General features: G+C 43.6%; 1 protein-coding gene and 1 pseudogene across 1 annotated transcript in view; both read right to left on the bottom strand.

Annotated features, from left to right (window-relative positions):
- Positions 1 to 4,159: 4,159 nt before the first annotated feature.
- The window catches only part of LVRN (laeverin), a 70,237-nt gene continuing 52,806 nt past the window's right edge, over positions 4,160 to 21,590 (bottom strand). The window contains exons 17-20 of the mRNA XM_026015398.2: positions 21,313 to 21,480; positions 20,958 to 21,095; positions 12,145 to 12,220; positions 4,160 to 7,733 (exon numbers count right to left, since the gene is read on the bottom strand). Of these exons, the coding sequence (XP_025871183.2) occupies positions 7,593 to 7,733; positions 12,145 to 12,220; positions 20,958 to 21,095; positions 21,313 to 21,480 (523 nt within the window). The 3' untranslated portion in view covers positions 4,160 to 7,592. The remainder of the gene's footprint in view (positions 7,734 to 12,144; positions 12,221 to 20,957; positions 21,096 to 21,312; positions 21,481 to 21,590) is intronic.
- Positions 10,034 to 10,198, bottom strand: LOC112932484 (U2 spliceosomal RNA; annotated as a pseudogene).

Consider the following 21,590-nt stretch of genomic DNA (forward strand, 5'->3'; position numbering starts at 1 on the left):
GGCTCCTTCTGAGTACACTGGATGTTTAGGGGCAGAAAAATGGCCAGCCCAGGGGGTAGTCAGAGAACCAGAGAACCTCAAAGACACTTCGAGAAGAAGCTCTTAATTCTTGTAGCTGCTCTTCAGGATGCAGCATTTCCTAGTTGAATTCACAGGCTTCCAGGCCCAGACGGAGAGAGTAAGGCTATTGACTGAGGAAGAATGAGACCCTGAGATTTGGGATGAGGACACCTGGGTGGACTCTAATGAAACAGAATATCCTACTCCTGCCCCCAAATTCTACATTCCAGTAACTGCAACCTTTGTCCTTTACCCCCAGCCCTAGAGGGAGAGCTGCTTTCAGAGTTCTAACTTGGGCCTCCTTTGGTTTTTCATTCATCTTCATCCCCAACATTAGAAATCATCTTGGTAGAACAAAGAAACTGGTCTGGTTTCTGTTTTTCTGGCTGGATCCTACTGGACACACTGTCTCAGGGTATTTTGAGGATAAGACGAAACATGTAGAGCATATAGCTCAGTAGATGGCTCGCAGGGGGTCCTGGGCAGGTGTCTTCCTGCTGATCACAAGTTTTTCTCCTGTATCACATGACTTCTGGTGGGTGGGTCAAACTTGTGTCTCTATTTATTGATATAGGGAGTGTATTTTCTGTAAAATCTGGGGATGTGTTGGAGCAGAGGCAGGGAGAGATGAGGGACAACATCAACCTTCCCCAAGAAATAAGTAGTCTCGGCCTGCCCAGCTTTTGCAGAAGCTCATAAATACGGAAGCCACATTAGGAAGGCTGCTCGCTGTTGAAATTCAAGAGACATCTTCTGAAGGAAATCATACCTGTCCTCTGTTATTGGGCATTCTTAGGATAACCTCCTGAAGGGGGCCTCAGACCCTTGGCATGACTAAGGATTGTTCCAGTTCACAGGAACTGATGAATCTCTCAGACTATGTTGATCTCAAGTAAGAGATGCTAACATTGAGGGGCCATTCTAAGTCATAGGGTGATCATTGCACTGAGGGCAGAAAAAAGAAACTCATGCAAACATCAAGCTTAGCCCCTCTTCACTTCTCTGGTCTGTATCTATGTACTACTAGGGTTCAGGATGCAGCAAGTCATCAAAATAGAACACTTGCAGCAGTTTGGCATTATTTGTAGGAGACCGTCGAGAGAAAGGTTGCCTCTGCCTTATCTCTGTTGCTATTGCCTTTTCATGGCAAAAAAAGAAAAAAGAAAAAAGAAAGAAGAAAGAAAGAAAGAAGAAAGAAAGAAAGAAAGTTAATGTGTGGTTCATTCTAAGACAGTATGTTCACACACATACTAGTTATGCACACGCCCCTACCTATGCTGCATTCTACATACACACCTACACAAACAGCCTCTTTTTACAAAATACATTTTTAGCAAAGAAAGTAAGTTATAATATACTTTTAAGGATACATTTTAGAAGGTACTTGGGTGGCTCAGTCAGTTAAGCATCTGCTCACATCATGATCTTTGGGTCCTGGGATGGAGCCCTGAGTCTGGCTCCCTGCTCAGTGGGGAACCTGCTTCTCCCTTTGCCTCTCCCCACCACTCCTGCTCTCTTTCTCAAAAAAACACAATCCTTTTTTTTTTTTTTTAAAGATACAGTTTGGATAGGAAATTTTTATTTCTTTTCTTTTTTTTTTTAAGCAGGCTCCACACCCAGCATGGAGCCCAACGTGGAGCTTGAACTCAAGACTCTGAGATCAAGGCCTGAGCTGAGATCAGGAGTCAGACATTTAACCGACTGAGGAACCCAGGTGCTCCAGTTAAAGTTTCTATTTAAAAAAACCCAAAATTTATTATTTTGAACATTTTAATATTCAAATATATTAATGTTTAAAATAGAGCAGTAGTCTCTATTTTTCATTCCATGCCTCTCAATCCCATTTGGAATTTTGAAGCTGTGTTATAGCACACAGGTCAAACTAGTTTTTATTCATTTAGTTTTTGGATTTTCTCCAATGAAGGAAGTTAACAGAAGAACCTGGTATATGGACTTTGCAGAGAGTTTTTATTAAATCAAGAGAGTCATACTTAAGCATACGTGGCTCTATAGCAGGTATTGTGTGCTATACAACCTCTAGACTTATGTACCACTTATCACTAGTTGTGTGAAATGGCAATATATAGTTTAGGTATTGCTATAGCATAGATAAAGTCAAGTTGTTGCCATAGTAGCTTCAAAGTTGTATTCATTCACGTATACAAAGAGGCTTTTCCGAAAGACTCAGTTCAGTTTTAAGTTTTAATAACGTCGGAAGCATAAATGCTACACACTTACCTACCTTGGGATTCCCACTGGGCGACCGGGGTAACCGCAAAATTACACCGCGGGCCCTTTGCCTCCTACCTACCGCCGCTCTCCGCATCCAGAGAGCACAGGTGCGGCGTCACTTCCACAAATCCTACCCGCCCTAAGTAACCAAACACACCATTCGCACGCAGGAGCAACGTCTCCAGACCCACCTACAGGCTAACCCAGCTCAGGACCAGGGCCCTTCTCCTGAATAAAACTTACCCCACAAGGCACTTCCTGGCCAGCCTTGCCGGCTGGGGCCATCTGTCCCGCTGCTTTATCTGTGCGCCTTGGGCAAAGCCCCCTGGTGGCCGTTCCCCTCCCTAATGCATTTAACTGCACCAACCCCACACCCACACCCCGGGACCTTCTCCCTCTCTCCATGACATTCCTTGTTCACTGACCCTCCCAACCGCCCATTCCCTTTCTGTCATTCCACCCCTAGCTCTTCCCTCTGCAGCGCCACCCTGTCAAATGCCACCTCTCCTCAGGCCCCCAGGGGCGGCTTCTTGGTGCAGTGGCCCCTTTCTAAATCTCTCCATGCCTCGGCCTCCCTCCTGTCTGCCTGTCTCCCGGGTTCGCGGTCAACCATCTAGAGTCAGGCAGAAGCAGCCCTCCTCGCCAGCCCCCGGGAAAGCAGAAACGAGTGATCCTTCTCCCACTAGTTGTCGGGGTCAACCTGGCCTCAACCCTGGTGGCCACGGGATTGGGGACGGGGCCTCAATCCCCTCGGGTTCCACCAGGACCTGAGAGGCTTCAAGTGGCCGCCGAGGCCTCTGCAGAGTCTCGGGCCTCGGTGGCCCAGGTGGCCTCGGTGGCCCAGGTGGCCCTCCAGAACGAGCAGACCAGGGCGGGCCTGCATGTGCCTCATGGAAGATGCTGTCACCACATCAGTGGAACAGGCGCAGTTGAGGCCGGCTGCACCCCGATGGTGGCAGCCCCGCTAGCCACACGGCTCCCCCTCCTAGCCCGCTCCTAATCATCCGCGTGCAATTAATGGTGGCCCCTCGTGCTCTCCGATTCATCCAGGACCCAGGTGGCGGAGTGTCCCGGGGATCTGTCAGCCAACGCCTCCTACCCCCTACTCCCGCTTGCCCACTGCCGAGGGACCCCAGGCGCCCCTACTCGGCAGGAAGTAGCCAGATCTGGACGGACGCCCTGTACCGAGAGGATCGGAAAGCTGGGCCCGCAGGATGAAGGGGCATCCGGAGGATCCACCAAGGTGGATCGGACCCTCCACCTCGTCGCCCTCGCCTCGGGACTCCCCGGCCACGTCGTCAGGGGAGGGAGGACCTGCGCGGGAACCCGGACCGCACCGCACCCAGACCGCGTATTGGGGCGTGGGCAGCTACGGCGCCACAGCGATTCCACCCGTAAGGTGCCTAATACCTATCCCCCGTGCGGACACAACCCCTACCCCTTCCCCTCCACCCCCTTAGGGCGGACTTCCCCGTCCTGTCCGCGTCCTCTCCCCTGCGGCCGCGGAGCCCGAGCCCGAGCCCGAGCCCGTCCTGCAGAAGCCCGCCTCCCGCCTCCCGCCTCCCGCCTCCCGCCTCCCGCCTCCCGCCTCCCGCCTCCCGCCTCCCGCCTCCCGCCTCCACGCACCTTTGCCGGCCTCTCTCTTTCATTTCACTACCAACCGGATCCAACCTGACAACATACAAGTTTCAAATAAACTGTATTTGAAAATTTAGTATTTACATTTATTTTACATTTATATAGTTTTCATTTTGAGTAATGATTTTCTTTGTATTTTAAGTTCTTAAAATACATTTTTTTAAAAAATTCATTTGAAAAAAAAATTCATTTGAGAGAGAGACAGAGCACAAGAGCACAAGCTGGGAGGAGGGGGAAGGTGCAGAGGGAGAGGGAGAAGCAGGCTCCCCACTGAGCAGGCCCAGCGTGGGGCTCCATCCCAAAACTCAGGATCATGACCTGAGCTGGAGGCAGATGCTTCACCGACTGAGCCACCCAGGAGCCCCACTCCCTCTGGTTTTAAGATGGAAAATACTGGCTGAAACAAGACACTAAGCTTTGGGCCAACTTATGTTTTCAGTTTGTGCTTGTTGAAATGCTTAGCAGATAAGCTGTCGGACTCTGGCTATTACCAAATTTGAATGAAAAAATGGTTTGAAAGAAAAATATGTTGCAGTTTTGATTTAAAAGAAAGATTCTTGTGTTTATTTTTAAATTTAGTTTATTTAATCACACATTGGTAGAAAAGTTGAAATTACAAGAAAAATATATTTTTCCCAAATCCTTTTTTTTTTACAGATTTATTTATTTATGATAGACCGAGAGAGAGAGAGAGAGAGAGAGAGAAAGAGAGAGAGAGGCAGAGACACAGGAGGAAGGAGAAGCAGGCTCCATGCCAGGAGCCTGATGTGGGACATGATCCCGGGACTCCAGAATCACGCCCTGGGCCAAAGGCAGGTGCCAAACCACTGAGCCACCCAGGGATCCCCTTTTTCCCAAATCCTTAAGAGGAAGTTCTCCCTTGATGCTCTATTCACCCCTTGTCATGTATTAATTTTCCAACGGTGACAGTTGTGTTACACTTAGATAGGAAACATCCCTGTTTGGTTATCCAAACACTTTCTTTGGCTCTGCCATCCTGCACCAAACTGCTCCCCACTGCATAGACTCCTCCTTGGCTCACCCCAGCTCTTCCTTTTTTTTTTCTTTTTTTTAAAAAAAGATTTTATTTATTTATTTATTCGTGAGACACACACAGAGAGGCAGAGACACAGGTGGAGGGAGAAGCAGGCTCCCTGTGGGGAACCCAATGCAGGACTCAATCCCAGGACCCTGGGGTCACACCTTGAGCCGAAGGCAGACAGATGCTCAACCGTTGAGCCACCCAGGTGGCCCTATGCATCTTGTTAACTTTTTTCTAGAGCAAACAGTGTAAAGCAAACTGGGTACACTGGATGGGTCAGAGAAATTGTTTTATAGTCAGAGTGCATTTATACCATTTACACAAATCTGTATCAGTTATGCTCCCTGACTTATTGTTATCATAGTAATCAATCAATAATTACTTCATTTTATACTAAGTCCAAGCACAATTTAATAAAATGTAATGCCTGTCTGGAATAACCAGCTTCATTCGTCTAAGAGAAAAAGTACATTATTTAGTATTCTTTTTCATATTTAGAGGAAAAACTTTTTTTTTAATTTTTATTTATTATTTATGTATTATAGTCACAGAGAGAGAGAGAGAGAGAGAGAGAGAGGCAGAGACACAGGCAGAGGGAGAAGCAGGCTCCATGCACCGGGAGCCCGACGTGGGATTCGATCCCGGGTCTCCAGGATCGCGCCCTGGGCCAAAGGCAGGCACCAAACCGCTGCGCCACCCAGGGATCCCTAGAGGAAAAACTATTAATCAAATATTTTGGCATTTGATAAACACTTTCAGCGTGGCTTAGTTACTACAGAAGCTAAGATGTAACCAGATTTTTATTTCCAATAGATGGCCTGGAGCACCAAGCCTAGGGGCTCCTCTGGTGGGCTCAGGCAGTAGTGGCATCACCCACACCCGGTGACCAGTGTCAGAGCCTCCGAGTGCACTTGGATCGACAGCACAGCAGGGTGACAAGACTTCAGGCAGAAGGCAGGCAGAGGTTACCCCATGGAAAGGGAGAAGAGAGCCCAAGGGAGACAAGAAGGGAGTGGAGGAGGAGAAAGAGCAAAGCAAGAGAAAAGATGCGTGGCATGGTTATGGTAACTTGAGACTGCAATTGAAGGACATATAGGAAACAGAATGAATGTTCTAGAAAGCACCAGAACATACCTCACACATAACAATACACATGGTGATATTTTTATTGTTTAGGTTTTTACATTTCTAAATAAAAAGAAAATGCTCTCTGACCTATGACCCATGGTTGAGTCGGAGGAGGTGGGGCTTTGGTTGGTTTTCAGGGCCACAACTCAGTGGCCTCCTGCTCATTCAGAGAGCAGCTTCTCCTGAAGTGATTACAAAAGCAAACTCTCATCTTGCGTTTTCATTTGTGGCTGCATCAACTGACACGAGAGAGAGGGAAACACTTTAGATCACATTGCCTTGAGTTTATGCAATGTATTTAAAGCCTTTTAGCTAACACAGCTCTTAAATCTTTACATCACTCTGAGGTAGATCGAAGATCTGAAGCTTTACTGCCTCCTCTACAAAAACAAAAGCCAAAGCAAAACACAGAATTAAATCAAACACACACAAAGTTGAGAGTAGGGTGATTGGCCTTAGCCATCCTGATTTAATCCGGTGTAACAGAACGAAGTCAATTCCACGAACTGTAAACTGGGGACCGTGTCTGGAGTTGTCCCACCTACAAGCCAGTTCCATTTGGTCAATTGAAACCATATTTCCCACTGGTCCCCTGAGTGCAAAGCCGTAAAGATTCTGCTTTGGTGAGCCTTTTAGTTCTCTTTATTTGACTACTTCCTTTTGCACTGAAGATCAGTGCCTAATTGCTGCTGTCTCTTGACATCATTATTTTGGGGCATCAACTTGTGCCCAAATGAGTGCCTGGGCCACAGTTGGGGACGCAGCCTGAGCTTCTGGGCAGAGCCCGCCTGTCATCCCATCCGAAGGGCGCTCTGTGGATCCTGCCATTCTGGCTCTTTGTGTGACACCCTCAGGTTCAGGAGCCTGGAAAGCAGGGCGCAGTGTGACAGGCACTGCGAGGAGAGAGACATGGGCAGACAACGCATTTCTGGCCCTGCAGGCACTTCACAGGGCTCATAAAATCATCTGTTCCTTCTTTGTAAAAGTGGGTTTCCCTGGCTTTTCTATGTTCTAGTGCGTATTGTTTTTCTGGCTTCTGTTTCTTTACACTGTGGTGTTGTTTGCTCATTATGCTTTCAAATATTGCCCTACATAAACCCCAGGGTGTTGCAAATCTGCATTTCCCTCAGCATAGACTGTGCTCAGTTAACCAATGATTTAATATTCCACTGCCTTTCACAACAGAATAAGCAAGACTTTCTAAGGTGAATTTGTTTTTATGAGGCACTTCAAGTCAACTCTGGTTTCCTAGCCCAACAAGAAGTGAAATTTCCCCCAGAAATACAGCAGGGTTGGTAAATCCTGGGCGGCTGCAGAGTCTCAGGGCCAAATGTGACAGCAGGGGAAGAACAGGAAATATTCCCCGGAGCAAAAGCGATTGACACACAAATAACAAAACATGCGGTTTTCCAGACTCACTAAGTATTGAGAGACAAAAGTGTGAGCAAAACCCATTAGAGCAGGCAGGGGGGCGCCGGAAGTGGCCACTGGGTTATGTGTTTTTCCGAAGCCATGCCGTCATCCTGGCATTTCGCATTTTGTTCTCCAGATTTTTGTTCTTTATTGTCTGTAATTTGGCATGGACTGTGAGCCTCTGGTGCTCCTCCAACATGTTGCTGAAAAACTGCTGCAGCTGAAAGCACCAAGGGACGGTGGGTCAGTGCACGCTCACGTCTCACTGAGGCAAAGTAAGGCAAGGTCAGGCTGAGCAGCAACAGGCTTCTGCCCGGGGCCGGCAGCCGGAGCGGGAGGAAGGCGCCCTCCCGGGCTGTGTGCCCCGAGGAGACCGTGGCTGAGAACAAGTGCTGCGACCACACCAACCTGAAGAATCAGTCGCAGACCGGAAGCCACAGGGAGTGGGAACCGCACCTGTTTTATTCCCTGCTCTGCCCCCCAGGCACAGAGTAGGTGCCCGGTAATGGCCTAGGGAATGCCTGTTGGATATTACGCAAGATTTGTGGACAGAGACGCAGTGAGACTGTCTCTTATCTGGCAAGAAGCTTTGCAACTGCCAAAGCTCAAAAGTGGCACATAACATCTGTGCTTTTACAAGTGTGATCCTTTATTTAAGAACATTTAGATAGTGGGTTCGCCCACCGGCTAGATTCCTTCACTGATTCACCTCAAGCATTTAGTTATGGGAACATCTGGCACAATATTATGTATAAGCCAGACCCCAATGAACTAATAAGTCATAATCTAAAAAATCTATTTCTATGTCATTGGATTAGAACTTATTTTTTTCTTTCAACTTTTTATTTAAATTCTAGTTAGTTAACATATACTGTAATATTGGTTTCAGGAGTAGAATTTAGTGATTCATCTTGTAGATTTAACACCTGGTGTTCATCGTAACAGGAGCCTTCCTTAATGCCCATCCCCCATCTAGCCCATCCCCCACACACCTCCCGCCATCAACCCTCAGTTTGTTCTCTATTGTTAAGAGTCTCTCACGATTTACTTTCCTCTCTTTTTTTTCCCTTACCATATGTTCATCTATTTTCTTTCTTAAAGTCCACATGAGTGAAATCATACCATAAGTGTTGTTCTCTAACTTATTTCGCTTAGCATAATACACTCTGGCTCCATTCATGTGGTCGCAAATGGCAAGATTTCATTCTTTTTGATGGCTGAGTAATATTCCATCACACACACACACACACACACACACACACACACACACACCACCTCTTTTATCCATTCATCAGTCAGTGGACATTTGGGCTCTTCCCACAGTTTGGCTATTGTTAATAATGCTGTTATAAACATTGGGGTGCATGTACCCTTCGGATCTGTATTTCTTTTATCCTTTGGGTAAGTGTCTAGTAGTGCAATGGCTGGACCATAAGGTAGTTTTATTTTTAACTTTTTGAGGAAACCACAATTTTCCTGGATTAGAATTTAGAACATGAGATGACAGTGTACCTATACCAGCTCACAAAATGTCACTTAAACCCTAATGTACTTGAAATTGAGAAGTAATAGGGCCATCTAACCTAATTACCATGTAAAAGAAAAGTAAGTTTCCAGGACAGAGTAGGCTAAGGAACCAGGAACCAGTCTCCAGCCCTCTCCCACACCTGCCCACATCTGCCTGCAGTGGGAGCCTCCCACCCACAGCCCTCTACAGTGCAGGTGTGTGGGAGGGGATTTGGGGTTTGTGGGATGGTCGGTGGAGCTTTGTGTGTGCTGGAGAGCGTGAGGCCAGGCTCCAGCCCAGGGAGTACGCAGACCCAAGCAAGAGCTGCAGAGAGTGTATAGTCTCCGTGCTGCTCTAGAGGCAGAAAGGACTAATGTAACTTTTCATTTTCTTTTTAATAATTATTTTCGATATGATCACGTGAACATATAGATCATGGCAGGATTCTTGGTGATTAAAAAGTTTTTGACAAGGATATTCATAGTAGCTAATTTACTTGTTTTCAAAATGGCAAAAATGCCACCACTGCTAAACATATTTTTACATTATTTTAAAAAAAGAAACTATCAGTGATTATAGAGTTTTTTGGAACTTTGGGGACTGCTAAATTTTTATGCACCTCGTTCATTCATTAAACAACAAAAACAGCTCACCAGGTTCTGTAAACACAGAGATGACCTGATGCTCTTCAGAAAATGCCAACACAAACTCAGCCTCAGTTCTGGAGCTTTCCTTCCTTCGGGCATGTTTGGGTATGCCCTTCACTCTCCTGTCCACGGAATCCCTGATAAATCAGGTCCCTGCAGCTCAATCTCAAGCAGGCCAAAACCCACACAGAGATAATTCCTTTAGGAATTACTGATTCTTTCTCTCTCATAATAATAACTACATAGCTGACTGCTTCTCTCTTTTTTATTTTGGCTCAGGATCAAACTTCAGAACTCTGTGACCTACATGTTTTTTGTTTTATTTGCTGGGGCAGAGGAGTTGATTTTCCTTTCCTTTTCTTTTTTTTTTTTTAAACCAGGTTGATTTGTGAAGTGGATGGAGCAAGCTCCCATTCCATCTCCCTGCTCCAAAAAGCCATGTAATATATTATTGGATGGAGAATGTATTAGATATTAAGCTGTTAAGAACAGATACCACACCTGATCTCAGCCAAAAGGCCAAGAAGCAATTGATTTTTCTGTCTTATTTACACAGGCCCTTTCTGGTTTGTATTAATATAGTTCTGGGCCACATGTTTAATTTGCACTCATGCATTTTTTTCAAAAACATTTACTGAAATCAACTGAGATGAAATTGATGGACAAAAAACTGAATTCTCTTGAAGTGTACAAGTGAGTGAATTGTGATCACTGTATACACCCGTGAAACACATAGCCACGGTCAAGATACAGTAAAGTACACTTCCACCATCCACAGATTCCTTCGCAATCCAGCTCTTCCTCTATCCCAGGCAATCACCAAGCTGCCTTTTGTCACTAGAGATGATATCTGGCATTTCCTAGAATGTACCTGGTTTTTTTTTATCTCAGCATAATCATCTTGAGATATATCCATGTTATTACACAAATTCTTTTTTTTAAATTGTGGGATAGTATTCCCTGGTGTGGATATATTATAACATTTTCCTTATCTATTCACCTATTGATGGATGTTTGGATGGTTTCCAGATTTTGGCTAATGTGAATAAAGCTGCTGTGAACCTTCATGTACACGTCTTTGCATGGATATAGTTTTAATTCCTCTTGAGTAAAAACCTAAAAATAGAATGGTTAGGTCATATGTGTCTAAATAACATTTTAAAACACCGTCTATTTTCCAGAGTAGTTGTACCATGTACCATGTACCTTCTCACCCAGCAGCAGAAAAAGAGAGTTCTGGTTGCTCAAGTGTTTGCCAGTGTTTGTTGGTGTAAATCTGTCTCATTTTATCTATGCTACTAAGTGTAGAGAGGTTGTGTTTAATAGATATATATTTTTTTTTGGCCCTTTAGCTTGCTTTCTGGTGAAAGGAAAGGATCCCCTTTTTCTTTCCAAAACTACTCCTCCCCTATCTCAGGGCCTGTGGTTTGGGTGGGGCTGGCTCCAGAGTGGGCATGTGATCCACTCCCACCACAGTGATACAAGTGACCCAAGTAGGACCACAACCAGAGTCATTCCACAGGGCTGGGACTTGAACTTGGGTGAGCAAGGACTCTTCCTTCTGCAACTGAGGGCACTGAGGATGACATAAGCCTGGAGCCACGTTTACCTCCCGTGGAAAAAGCCAGCCTAAGAAGAAATTCACCCCAGGAGAAAGCAGAGCCTAGAAATGGCAAGCTCTGGGGGTGCCTGGCTGGCCCAGTTGGCTGCGCGACTCTCAATCTCACGGTTTGTGATTTGGAGCCCCACACTGGGTGTAGAAATGACTTTAAAAATAAAATCTTAAAAAAAGTAAAAGAAATAGCAAGCCCCTTGTTAGTTTCTAGAATATAGGTATGACTAAAACATGGTTTCCCTCCTCAGGTTGCTCAGGATAGCCTCAGGCAGTAGACACATTACACACCCATGATATAGGTATTCACAGGAGATCAGGGAGCATGCAGGAGGAGAGGGTGTAAATCAGTTAATTGAAAGATTCCTAGAATAGGTGGTTGGAAGCAGGGTCTTAAAGGATAACTTGGACAGCCAAGGACAGGCATGGTGAAGTCACCCAAATCAGAAGGCAGAGTGTTTCCAAAACCTGGAAAACGTGAAACAACACGACAATTTAGGAAAATCTATAAGAGGAAAAGTATTTGGGAGTGTCTCTCATGTCCTCCTACACTCAGTGGTGAGGCAGGCAAAAGATGAAGCCAGAGAAGCAGACAGGGGCCAGGTTATAATGAAAAGATTTAAAATGTCTTCTAAAAATTCAGATGAGTTACTGAAGCTTTGACAGCAGGGCAAGGACTGGCAGCAAGATAAGGGCTGGGAATAGAATGAAAAACCATTTCCTGCTCACAGTGAAAATAACACCAACAGGAGCACGGAATATAATAATTCAAATAAGCTTGTTGTTTTTAATTTCAGCAACTCCAAATTACATTAAAAATGGCTTCTAAATTATCATTATAATTCACAATATCCTCAGTACTTACCTCTGTGATCTGTAAATCTGTACTTATGGTTCTCCCTATTATATACATTAGAGTAACCAGTGACTGTGTTCCATACCTGCAAAGCAACAAGATGCTAATCAGGAGCAGAAAAAGTTTTGCAAGATAAAGCTATACTTTATATAGCAGGTAAATGCTAAGTGCACAGCCCCCATTGACTGCTATCTCACAAATGTAAGCAGAATCATGTACGAACTAGTTTAGCTTCACAATTTAACAGGAAATCTATTATCTAGAAAATTTTATCAGTCATAAGGAAATATTTATACAGTTTAATATCAATTTGTGTACACATAGTTCTGAAAGCTTTATTTAAATATAAAAAGCTCTTCTTAAAAACAACTGTTTTTATCTTTTCAAATGAGGTGGTTAAAATAGATGTCATGTACCTCAAACTAAGACCACTTATATTGGTTAAGTACATATGCAAATTATGCCCCTTAAAAAACTAATTATTATGGGATCAGTTTCAGAAACTCTGGCTAACCTACTCTGAAAGCTTAAATTTTGTATTTGTATATACTTTTTGGAGAGAAGATCCATGTCTTTGAATATTCTCAAAATGTTGGTGATCACTGAAGTGCTAAGTGTTCTAGCTCTACTTCTCCTCCCTCAAAGAGGCATAGGGACTGAAACGTCCCCTCCAGCTTAGTGTCCTTAATATCCAACAAGGATCATCCAGAAAAAAACCATGAAACACTGTTATGGAAAAACACCAGATACATACCTGCCCAAAGCGTTGCTGTGGTTAAAAAGGTAAATAAAGACTTTTGGATGCATTAAAGAAGAAAGAAAATTAAAACAGCATTAATGTTCTGGACAGAACAAGAATGGATTGCACTGCCACTCTGTTCTATTGATTATTGATAGTTAATACACACTATTTTTTTTTTACACACAATTGACTTACTTGCAAAATGTATCCTTGAAATTAAAAAATCACAAGAGTCAATGCTGGCATAATCCAAACAAAGGTGAGAGAAAACAGTGCTTTTATTCTCTTTTAAGTTCTGAGCTCTAACGTGAGCTGTTTCTAGTTGAGCAAAGCAAAGGACAAGAGAGAGTCTCCATATAAACACACTTGTTTCTATAGGGAAAGAGGACTCCTTTCTTTTTTTTTTTATTTTTTTTTTATTGATTTATGATAGTCACACAGAGAGAGAGAGAGAGAGAGAGAGAGAGGCAGACACATAGGCAGAGGGAGAAGCAGGCTCCGTGCACCGGGAGCCCGGCGTGGGATTCGATCCCGGGTCTCCACGATGGCGCCCTGGGCCAAAGGCAGGCGCCAAACTGCTGCGCCACCCAGGGATCCCCAAGAGAACTCCTTTCTATAGGGAAAGAGCTACTCCTTAGCTCCCCATTTTTATTGGCCAGGTATTAAAAGTGTGAAACAACTCAAGAAATCTGGCAAAATTTGAAAGGAAAAAAAAAGTAGAAAATACCTAAGGCCCAAATGTGTGATTTTCTACCAGGCAGAAGAGGAACACTACCCTGAAAGGCAGATCTGGGTTTGAAGTGACCTTGGACAACTCGTAACTTGGAAAGACAAGACTAACATACAGTGAGACGCATTGTTCTGGAGAGGAAAGGAGATGCTGTGTATTGAAACACCTACCAGAGTTTCTGGCACACTGTCCCTTCCTGTTCTCTCAAGTTTCAAGAGGAGGGTTTTTTTTTTTTTAAGACATATTTATTAATAAGAGAGAGAGAGAGCATGAGCACATGTGTAGGGGGTGAGGGGATAGGCAGAGGGAGAGAGAGAATCCCAAGCAGCTCCAAGCTCAACACAGAGCCCCATGTGAGGCTCGATCCCAGGACCGTAAGATCATGATCTCAGCCAAAATCAAGAGTCAGACTCTTAACCAACTAAGCCACCCAAGCACCTCCTCTTGAGGAGGTATTTTTGAGACAGAGAAGATCTGCCCCTCTGGTTGAGACAGCAATCACCGAAATATTACTGAACAAAAATAGATACATTCCAAACAGTTTATCCTGCCAGTGGTCAGATACAGGCTAATTAATACAAAGACCAGAGCCAACCTGCATCAGTAGAGTTACTGTTTTAAAAAATTGGTAACATTCCACGCTAGTGTGGGCACAGGAATTTGGGCTACTCTCATCTGGCTCACCTTCTGTCTCTCTCCTTTCTCGAATTTCTCCTCCCTTCCTATTCCTTCCCCTGCCACATTTGATTTCCTGTGGCAAACATGGCCAGTAGGCAGGCATGGGAACACCAAAGTATCCAGGCAGATCCAGTGACAGGTGGTGGGCATGGGCTGTTCAGAGCTTGGGTGCACCTCTCCATAACACCTGACTTCTCTCCATTTGCTTATGCACCTATTTCTCCATTCGGCTCTGTGTTCCCCATCATGAAACACAAGAGAATGGAAGTGGGAATGGTGTAAGCTTTCATACTAAGGACTTTAGCCAATGTAACAGCATTTGAAGAAGAAATCAAGTGTTTGGTGAAAAAGGCAGTAAAATTCCTTTTGGGTCAGTTGAATTTGAACCTGATCATACCCTTATATTCTATATTCTAATAAAACTAGGGTTTTCCTGGAGGCTGTGAGGCCTACATTACTTTTAAGAAAGCCAAAAACACTTGATGAGAATGATAGGGCACAAACACTGTTTCTCCTGCCTACATACAGTAAGTAACAACTCATACAAATTCTATTCTTCATCTCCACCCACACATTCTTCCATGAGACCTAGCCACAGATGCATGTCCAGATGCATTTTCTCTAACCTGCAAGATGTCTTTATTGGTCACTGGAGGTTCACTCACTGAGATCAGGGCTCAAAAGACCATCTTTGGCCCAATGATTAACCCCCACAGCAACCAGCACAGTACTCTGAACATGAGAGTGAGGGGCAGAACCAAACCAAAGTTGTTTTAAATACAAATATTCTCAAATATAGCTTCAGATTAGACTTCCTTGGAAGAATTGGGGGCCTGGGTGAGGGGAGCAGATGTTCCTGATCTGCTGTGGGCAGCGCCCTCACCTTAACACTTGACCAGCCCTCTCTTGTCCAGTCCAGAGCCCTGAGTTCCAGCCATGTCCTGTGACCAGTCCCCCCAAGGCAGATGCTGGGTCCTGCCCCCAGACATTTCTTGGTGTCCTCTCCTCCATGTGAAAGATAATTTTTTTCAACTGCTTGTTCAGATCCCACTCAAATCCCATTCTCCTCTTTGGCTCCCCAAACCTTCTCCAGCTCTTCCCGACAGCATTTATCAGATCCCACGTCCTCATCACCTTATATCCCTGACAAGAGCTTAAACTAACCAGACCTTGGCCCGGGAAAACTAGAACATTTTATTGTAAGAAAGAACCTTGGAATTGATCAAATGTAACACATTTCATTATATACAAAAACAAACCAAAGCCAAAATGTTAACTAAGAGGCCAATAATAAACAGTTGTTCTAGTAACATTCCAGATGAGAGTGTTGGAGAATTCAGTTTTTCATATGTTTCTCTCCCAGAACAAGTGATCTCCTGGCAAAGTGACACCCTGTTTACATTACATATACGGTAAGTAGCAGGATTATGGCTATAAGATATAGGAAAAGGGGCACGGAAAACTCTAGATTTTCTTCTGCAGGGCTCCTTGGGATCTCTTTGAGGCTAGCATATATTATGAGTTTGCAAAAAGTAAAGGTTAACACAGTTCCCAACTGATGGGGTTGCTGTCTTTCTTGTTCACACAAGGCTTCTCAGCATGTTCCATGAATAATGCTCAGTGGAACATACTGGAAAAACACTGAATTCATAACTAACTGGCTAGTAATCAGTCACATTTCAGGAAGTTCAGAAAAGTCCTTTTCAAGTAATTAACATAAAAGTTAATTTGTCAGAGGCATTCGTGTATTCATCCTTTCATTTTGTCTTTCTTTAAAAAATATTTTATTTTTTATTTTTATTTTTTTTAAATTAATTTTTATTGGTGTTCAATTTACCAACATACAGAAAAACACCCAGTGCTCATCCCATCAAGTGTCCCCCTCAGTGCCCGTCACCCATTCTCCCCCACTCCCCGCCCTCCTCCCCTTCCACCACCCCTAGTTCGTTTCCCAGAGTTAGGAGTCTTTATGTTCTGTCTCCCTTCCTGATATTTCCCACACATTACTTTTCCCTTCCTTTATATTCCCTTTCACTATTATTTATTTATTTATTTATTTTTTTTTTTTAAAGTTTTTTTTTTTTAAATTTTTATTTATTTATGATAGTCATACAGAGAGAAAGAGAGAGAGGCAGAGACACAGGCAGAGGGAGAAACAGGCTCCATGCACCGGGAGCCCGACGTGGGATTCGATCCCGGGTCTCCAGGATCGCGCCCTGGGCCAAAGGCAGGCGCCAAACTGCTGCGCCACCCAGGGATCCCTTCACTATTATTTATATTCCCCCAAATGAATGAGAACATACACTGTTTGTCCTTCTCCGATTGTAAAAAATATTTTATTTATTTATTCATGAGAGACAGAGAGAGAGAGAGAGAGAGAGAGAGAGGCAGAGACACAGGCAGAGGGAGAAGCAGGCTCCATGCAGGGAGCCCGATGTGGGACTCGATCCCAGGTCTCCAGGATCAGGCCCTGGGCTGAAGGTGGCGCTAAACCTCTGAGCCACCTGGGCTGCCCTTGTCTTTATTATATGAAGACTGGTAACATGTTAGCTTTCATGTCAAATATAACTGTTTACATAAGTGATGATTCAAATGTTCTGATGTACAACAAATTAGGTAAACATTCTTGTGCCATCTTTAGTATATATAACATTTTAATTATTAACCTGAACTTTTATTTCCTTCTAACAATCCATATGTATTATCACTGTTCATTCAAACAATCATTTGCAAACTTCAGCAAGACTGATCAATAATACAATTGCTATTAAATAAATGAACAGAAAGTAAATGAAAATAAATGTATTAGATGTAGAAAGCAAACCTATTTGAGTCTGAAAGACTTTTTGTAGAATGTATGAGAGGAGTGAACTGAGATGAATTTGCTATAAATAGGCATCTATTTTATGAGCACAGCATCTTGTTGATGAGGGATTAAAATATTCAAGCCATGATTAAAAGTTCATACATCGGGATACCTGGGTGGCTCAGTGGTTGAGTATCTGCCTTTGGCTCAAGGCATGATCCCGGAGTCCTGGGATTGAGCCCCACATCGGGCTCCCCACGGTGAGCCTGCTTCTCCTTCCTCTGCCTAGGTCTCTGCCCCTGTGTCTCTCATGAATAAATAAAATCTTTTAAAAAATTCATACATCTATAATTCTAGGAGCTTCTTGAGGTTTAAAAGACCCATTTTGAGTCAAAAAAAATGGAGAATTTAATCCATTTAATACAGTTACATACATCATTGAAATAAATCACTGCACATCACTTCTCCGCCCTTTGGCTAAAATCAGGTATAAATAAATTATTATACAATGGACCTTCCAGACACTGTTGCCAACATGTTCCTGTTCTCTAAACACAGAAAAAGAAAGGTTTTTCTGAGGAATAAAAGTTAGAGCACACTAAAAATCACTTAACTTGGGAGCAGTCTTTCCCATGAGCTGCCCAAAGCCATTTTGGGGGCTTGGTCGGCCCGGGTGCTGTGTGTGGTCAAAGGGGTTGGTCCACCTGTGGGAGCAGCGCCGGCCAGCTGAACTCTCTGCAGTGATGACCATGTTCTACACCTGAGCTGTCCAGCGTGGCCACATCATGCTCTTAGAACAGGACTAGTGCAACAGCGGAGCTGAATTCTAAATTCTATTTAATTTTAATCAATTCCAATTTAAATTGCAATATCCACAAGTTATCGTATTGAGCAATGCGGCCTTAGATACTTTTCAAATCAGGTGTCAACTGCTTTCATGTTAAACCGTATCAGGCTTACCTGGGGAGTTAGCAAAAGGTGCAGATTTTCTGACTTATTTTGGCAGATTCTGATTTTAAAAGGGGTAGGTGGGCTTGAGAGTCTTTAGGTTACTGAGACACTCTAAGTGACTTCTACTGTTCTGCCTGGATTCACCTTGCCTAGGGGAGAGGCACCACGTCACTTTGAGCCATGATGGCAATAAGTACATTCTAGAATTAGGACATTCTAGGTGCCAGGCACCACTAGATACTCAGCCTGACTCAGAACCGTGAACCTCTGTCTTCCTCAGAGCCCAAAGGTGCAAAGGAAGGACTAGAGGATATCACAGCTTGTAGCAATTACAAGTTGGCCCTCAGGCAAATTATAACACATTTCTTTTTTAAAAAAATATTTTTATGTATTCATGAGAGACACATAGAGAGAGGCAGAGACACAGGCAGAGGGAGAATCGGGCTCCTTGTAGGAAGGCCGATGCAGAACTCCATCCCCAGACCTGGGATCATGCCCTGAGCCAAAGGCAGATGGATGCTCAACCACTGAGCCCCCCAGGTGTCCCTCATATTTCTCACCTTTTAGGATTAAATCTGTTTGCTTGAGAGCCCCCTGTTGGGTAAAATATACATTCACATGAAAAAATCAGACAGCATGTCCTTGATGGCTGGTCTTTCCAGAGCATTACTTAATCATATATTCCTGAAAGCCTAGAATAATATGTCCTACAAGTACTCACAAATGCTAGAGTTAGCAGATAGATACACAGTATCTGCTATGAGGTCCCACCACTTGTAAAGTTGGAAGATACCTTTTGTAAATAAGTTATCCTTTTGGAACAGCAAGTACATTTAGAATATAAATGTTAAAGAATGTGAATATGTGGGGTGCCTGGGTGGCTCAGTCCATTAAGCATCCTGCTCTTGGCTTCAGGTCATGGTTTCAGGGTCATGAGATGGAGCCCCATTGGGCTCTGCACTGAACATGGAGCCTGCTTAAGATTCTTTCTCCCTCTCCTTCTCTCTCTATGCACCAACACCCTCACCCCAGTCTCAAAAACAAAACAAAACAAATATGGCTCTCTCTCTCTTTTTTATTTTAGATTTTATTTATTTATTTGACAGAGAGAAGAGCACAAGCAGGTAGAATGGCAGAAGGTGAGGCAGAGGGAGAAGCAGGCTCCTCACTAAGTAGGGAGCCTGATACGGAGCCTGATCCCAGGACCTTGGGATCATGACCTCAGCCGAAGGCAGATGCTTAACCAACTGAGCCACCTAGGTGCCCCTGAATATGGCTCTTTCTGGGAACAAAATCTTAGAATGTTTTTCTTTTGTTAACATTTACTAAACTCTTTTATATCACCAAAAAATTGTGCTTTTAAATAATAAATTTACAATATGTAGATAAAAGCTCGTCTGTACAGTACTGTGTTTCTGGTTCATCAGTGGAACACACTTAGCCTAGTCACGTATTGAGAAAATTCACCTTATGTCCAGTGTTAAATTATCTATCATTCTAAATTCGTTGCTTCTGGTGGCCTTATGAATTGCTTAAATTTCCTCAGATTCCTCAGACCCTGGGAGTAAATGGTGTCTTCCATTTTTGCTTAAGTCATTAAATATAATACCTTCCTTCCTCGGTCCTTCTAGGAATTTGGGAGTTAGGATAGGAATGAGAATTATTTACATTGATCCCCTTGTTCCCTGAAATTTTAGAGATTCCAGCCTCACAGAGTTGTCTCTTTGTTTCTGTTCTGTCTCCCTGGAGTTTGTAACAGAAGCCCCTTCTAGGTCTGAGTGCCTGGCTCTGCCTGGCTGAGGAGGTCCTCCTGCTGCTGTGGTCCTAATGCCCAGGGCCATTCAGTTCAGCAACCGTCCTGGACTGTTCTCTTCCTGCGCTTCCTACCGAGCAATCTAGGAGCAGTTCTGGAATTAAAATGTTGAGAGAGTAGCTCCTTTAAGAAATGTGTTATGTGGGCACCTGGGTAGCTCAGTTGGTTGAGCGTCTTCTTGCGACCCAGGGCATGATCCTGTGGTCCTGGGATCGAGTCCTTCATCAGGCTCCCCAGAGGGAGCCTGCTTCTCCCTCTGCCTGTGTCTCTGCCTCTCTCTATGTGTCTCTCATGAATACATAAAAATATTTTTTTAAAAAAGAAATGTGTTATAATTTGCCTGTGTGTAACTCTCTCTGTGTGTCTCTCATGAATAAATAAATAAAATATTTTTAAAATTTTTTAAATTTTTATTATTTATTTATTTATGATAGTCACACACACACACACAGAGAGAGAGAGAGAGAGAGACAGAGACAGAGACACAGGCAGAGGGAGAAGCAGGCTTCATGCACCGGGAGCCCGACGTGGGATTCGATCCCAGGTCTCCAGGATCGTGCCCTGGGCCAAAGGCAGGCACCAAACCGCTGCACCACCCAGGGATCCCCCCCCCCCCGCTTTTTAAATTTATAATAAATAAAATCTTTAAAAAAGAAAGGTGAGAAATAAGAAAAGTTCAAGAATATAGAACTCGGATATGTGAAGAGGATCTGACAAATAACACACGAACAACACTCAGGCGGATATAGTGATGAACACTGCTGTCTTTTGAAATAGAGTGATCTACTTCACAAAATAAATGAATGGCTGGTATACACTCATACCAGAAAAACATGACTTGCTCTACTCTGTATCTCAGGCAAAAGACTTTACTGGAGAAACTGAGGTAGGTGAGTATCCCAGGCAAATTCATTTTCGTACAGGAAGCCAAAAGTGAGGATATGGTTCACTTTCTCTTCCACAAATGAGACTAAATGCAAGAAAAAGAAACACCTTTCTGGTCAATGCAAAGGACTTTTGTGACCCCAGTGAGACTAAGGTTGAGCTTCTAGCACCAAACCAATGACCTGTCTGAAAGAAAGGTCTCATATTTCCTTCTTACCTTTTACTCACAGCTTGCCAGTTGTTGACTAAAAAGTCCTTTGCAATGTACCGGCCAACTTCAGATGCTGCCACAACTTCAATTATATTTGTTTCATTAAAAGTGAAAGGAGATGCAGTAATGGCGTACTCCATGTATCTGCAAAAATGCATTTGCAGAAAATAAATACACAAACATCATCCAGTAGAAAGTGAATTTCAACAAGTAGACTTAAAATCCCACGTGGTGCTAAATCAATAGTGCACAAACGGATATTATTTTAGTTGCTATATCAGCACATGTTCTATTTTTCTCCCTTTGGTTTATTAATTGTATTCCTCTGCCAGGATTTTGAAAATAGGTTGACCATAATCACCTGTTAAGTATCCATGGGTTTTTACTGCAACTCATTGCATAAGCAAGTTGAATCCTTTCTTCTTCCTTTGTTTTATTAGCGTACATATTTAACAAAAAGTCCCATTCTTCATCACTTCCCAAGGCGATGCCATAACATAAAATCACACTTTTAATCGGAGAAGGTATTCTGTAAGTAGAACATGCAATGATATTTCTCATAGTAAAATTACATGTTTATTTAGGTCATTATATTTTTAGAAGGATGCTACCCAGAAAAAAATGCTGAGGTCTCAGACA

Source organism: Vulpes vulpes, chromosome 12, assembly GCF_048418805.1.
Source record: "Vulpes vulpes isolate BD-2025 chromosome 12, VulVul3, whole genome shotgun sequence".
Classification (NCBI taxonomy): domain Eukaryota; kingdom Metazoa; phylum Chordata; class Mammalia; order Carnivora; family Canidae; genus Vulpes; species Vulpes vulpes.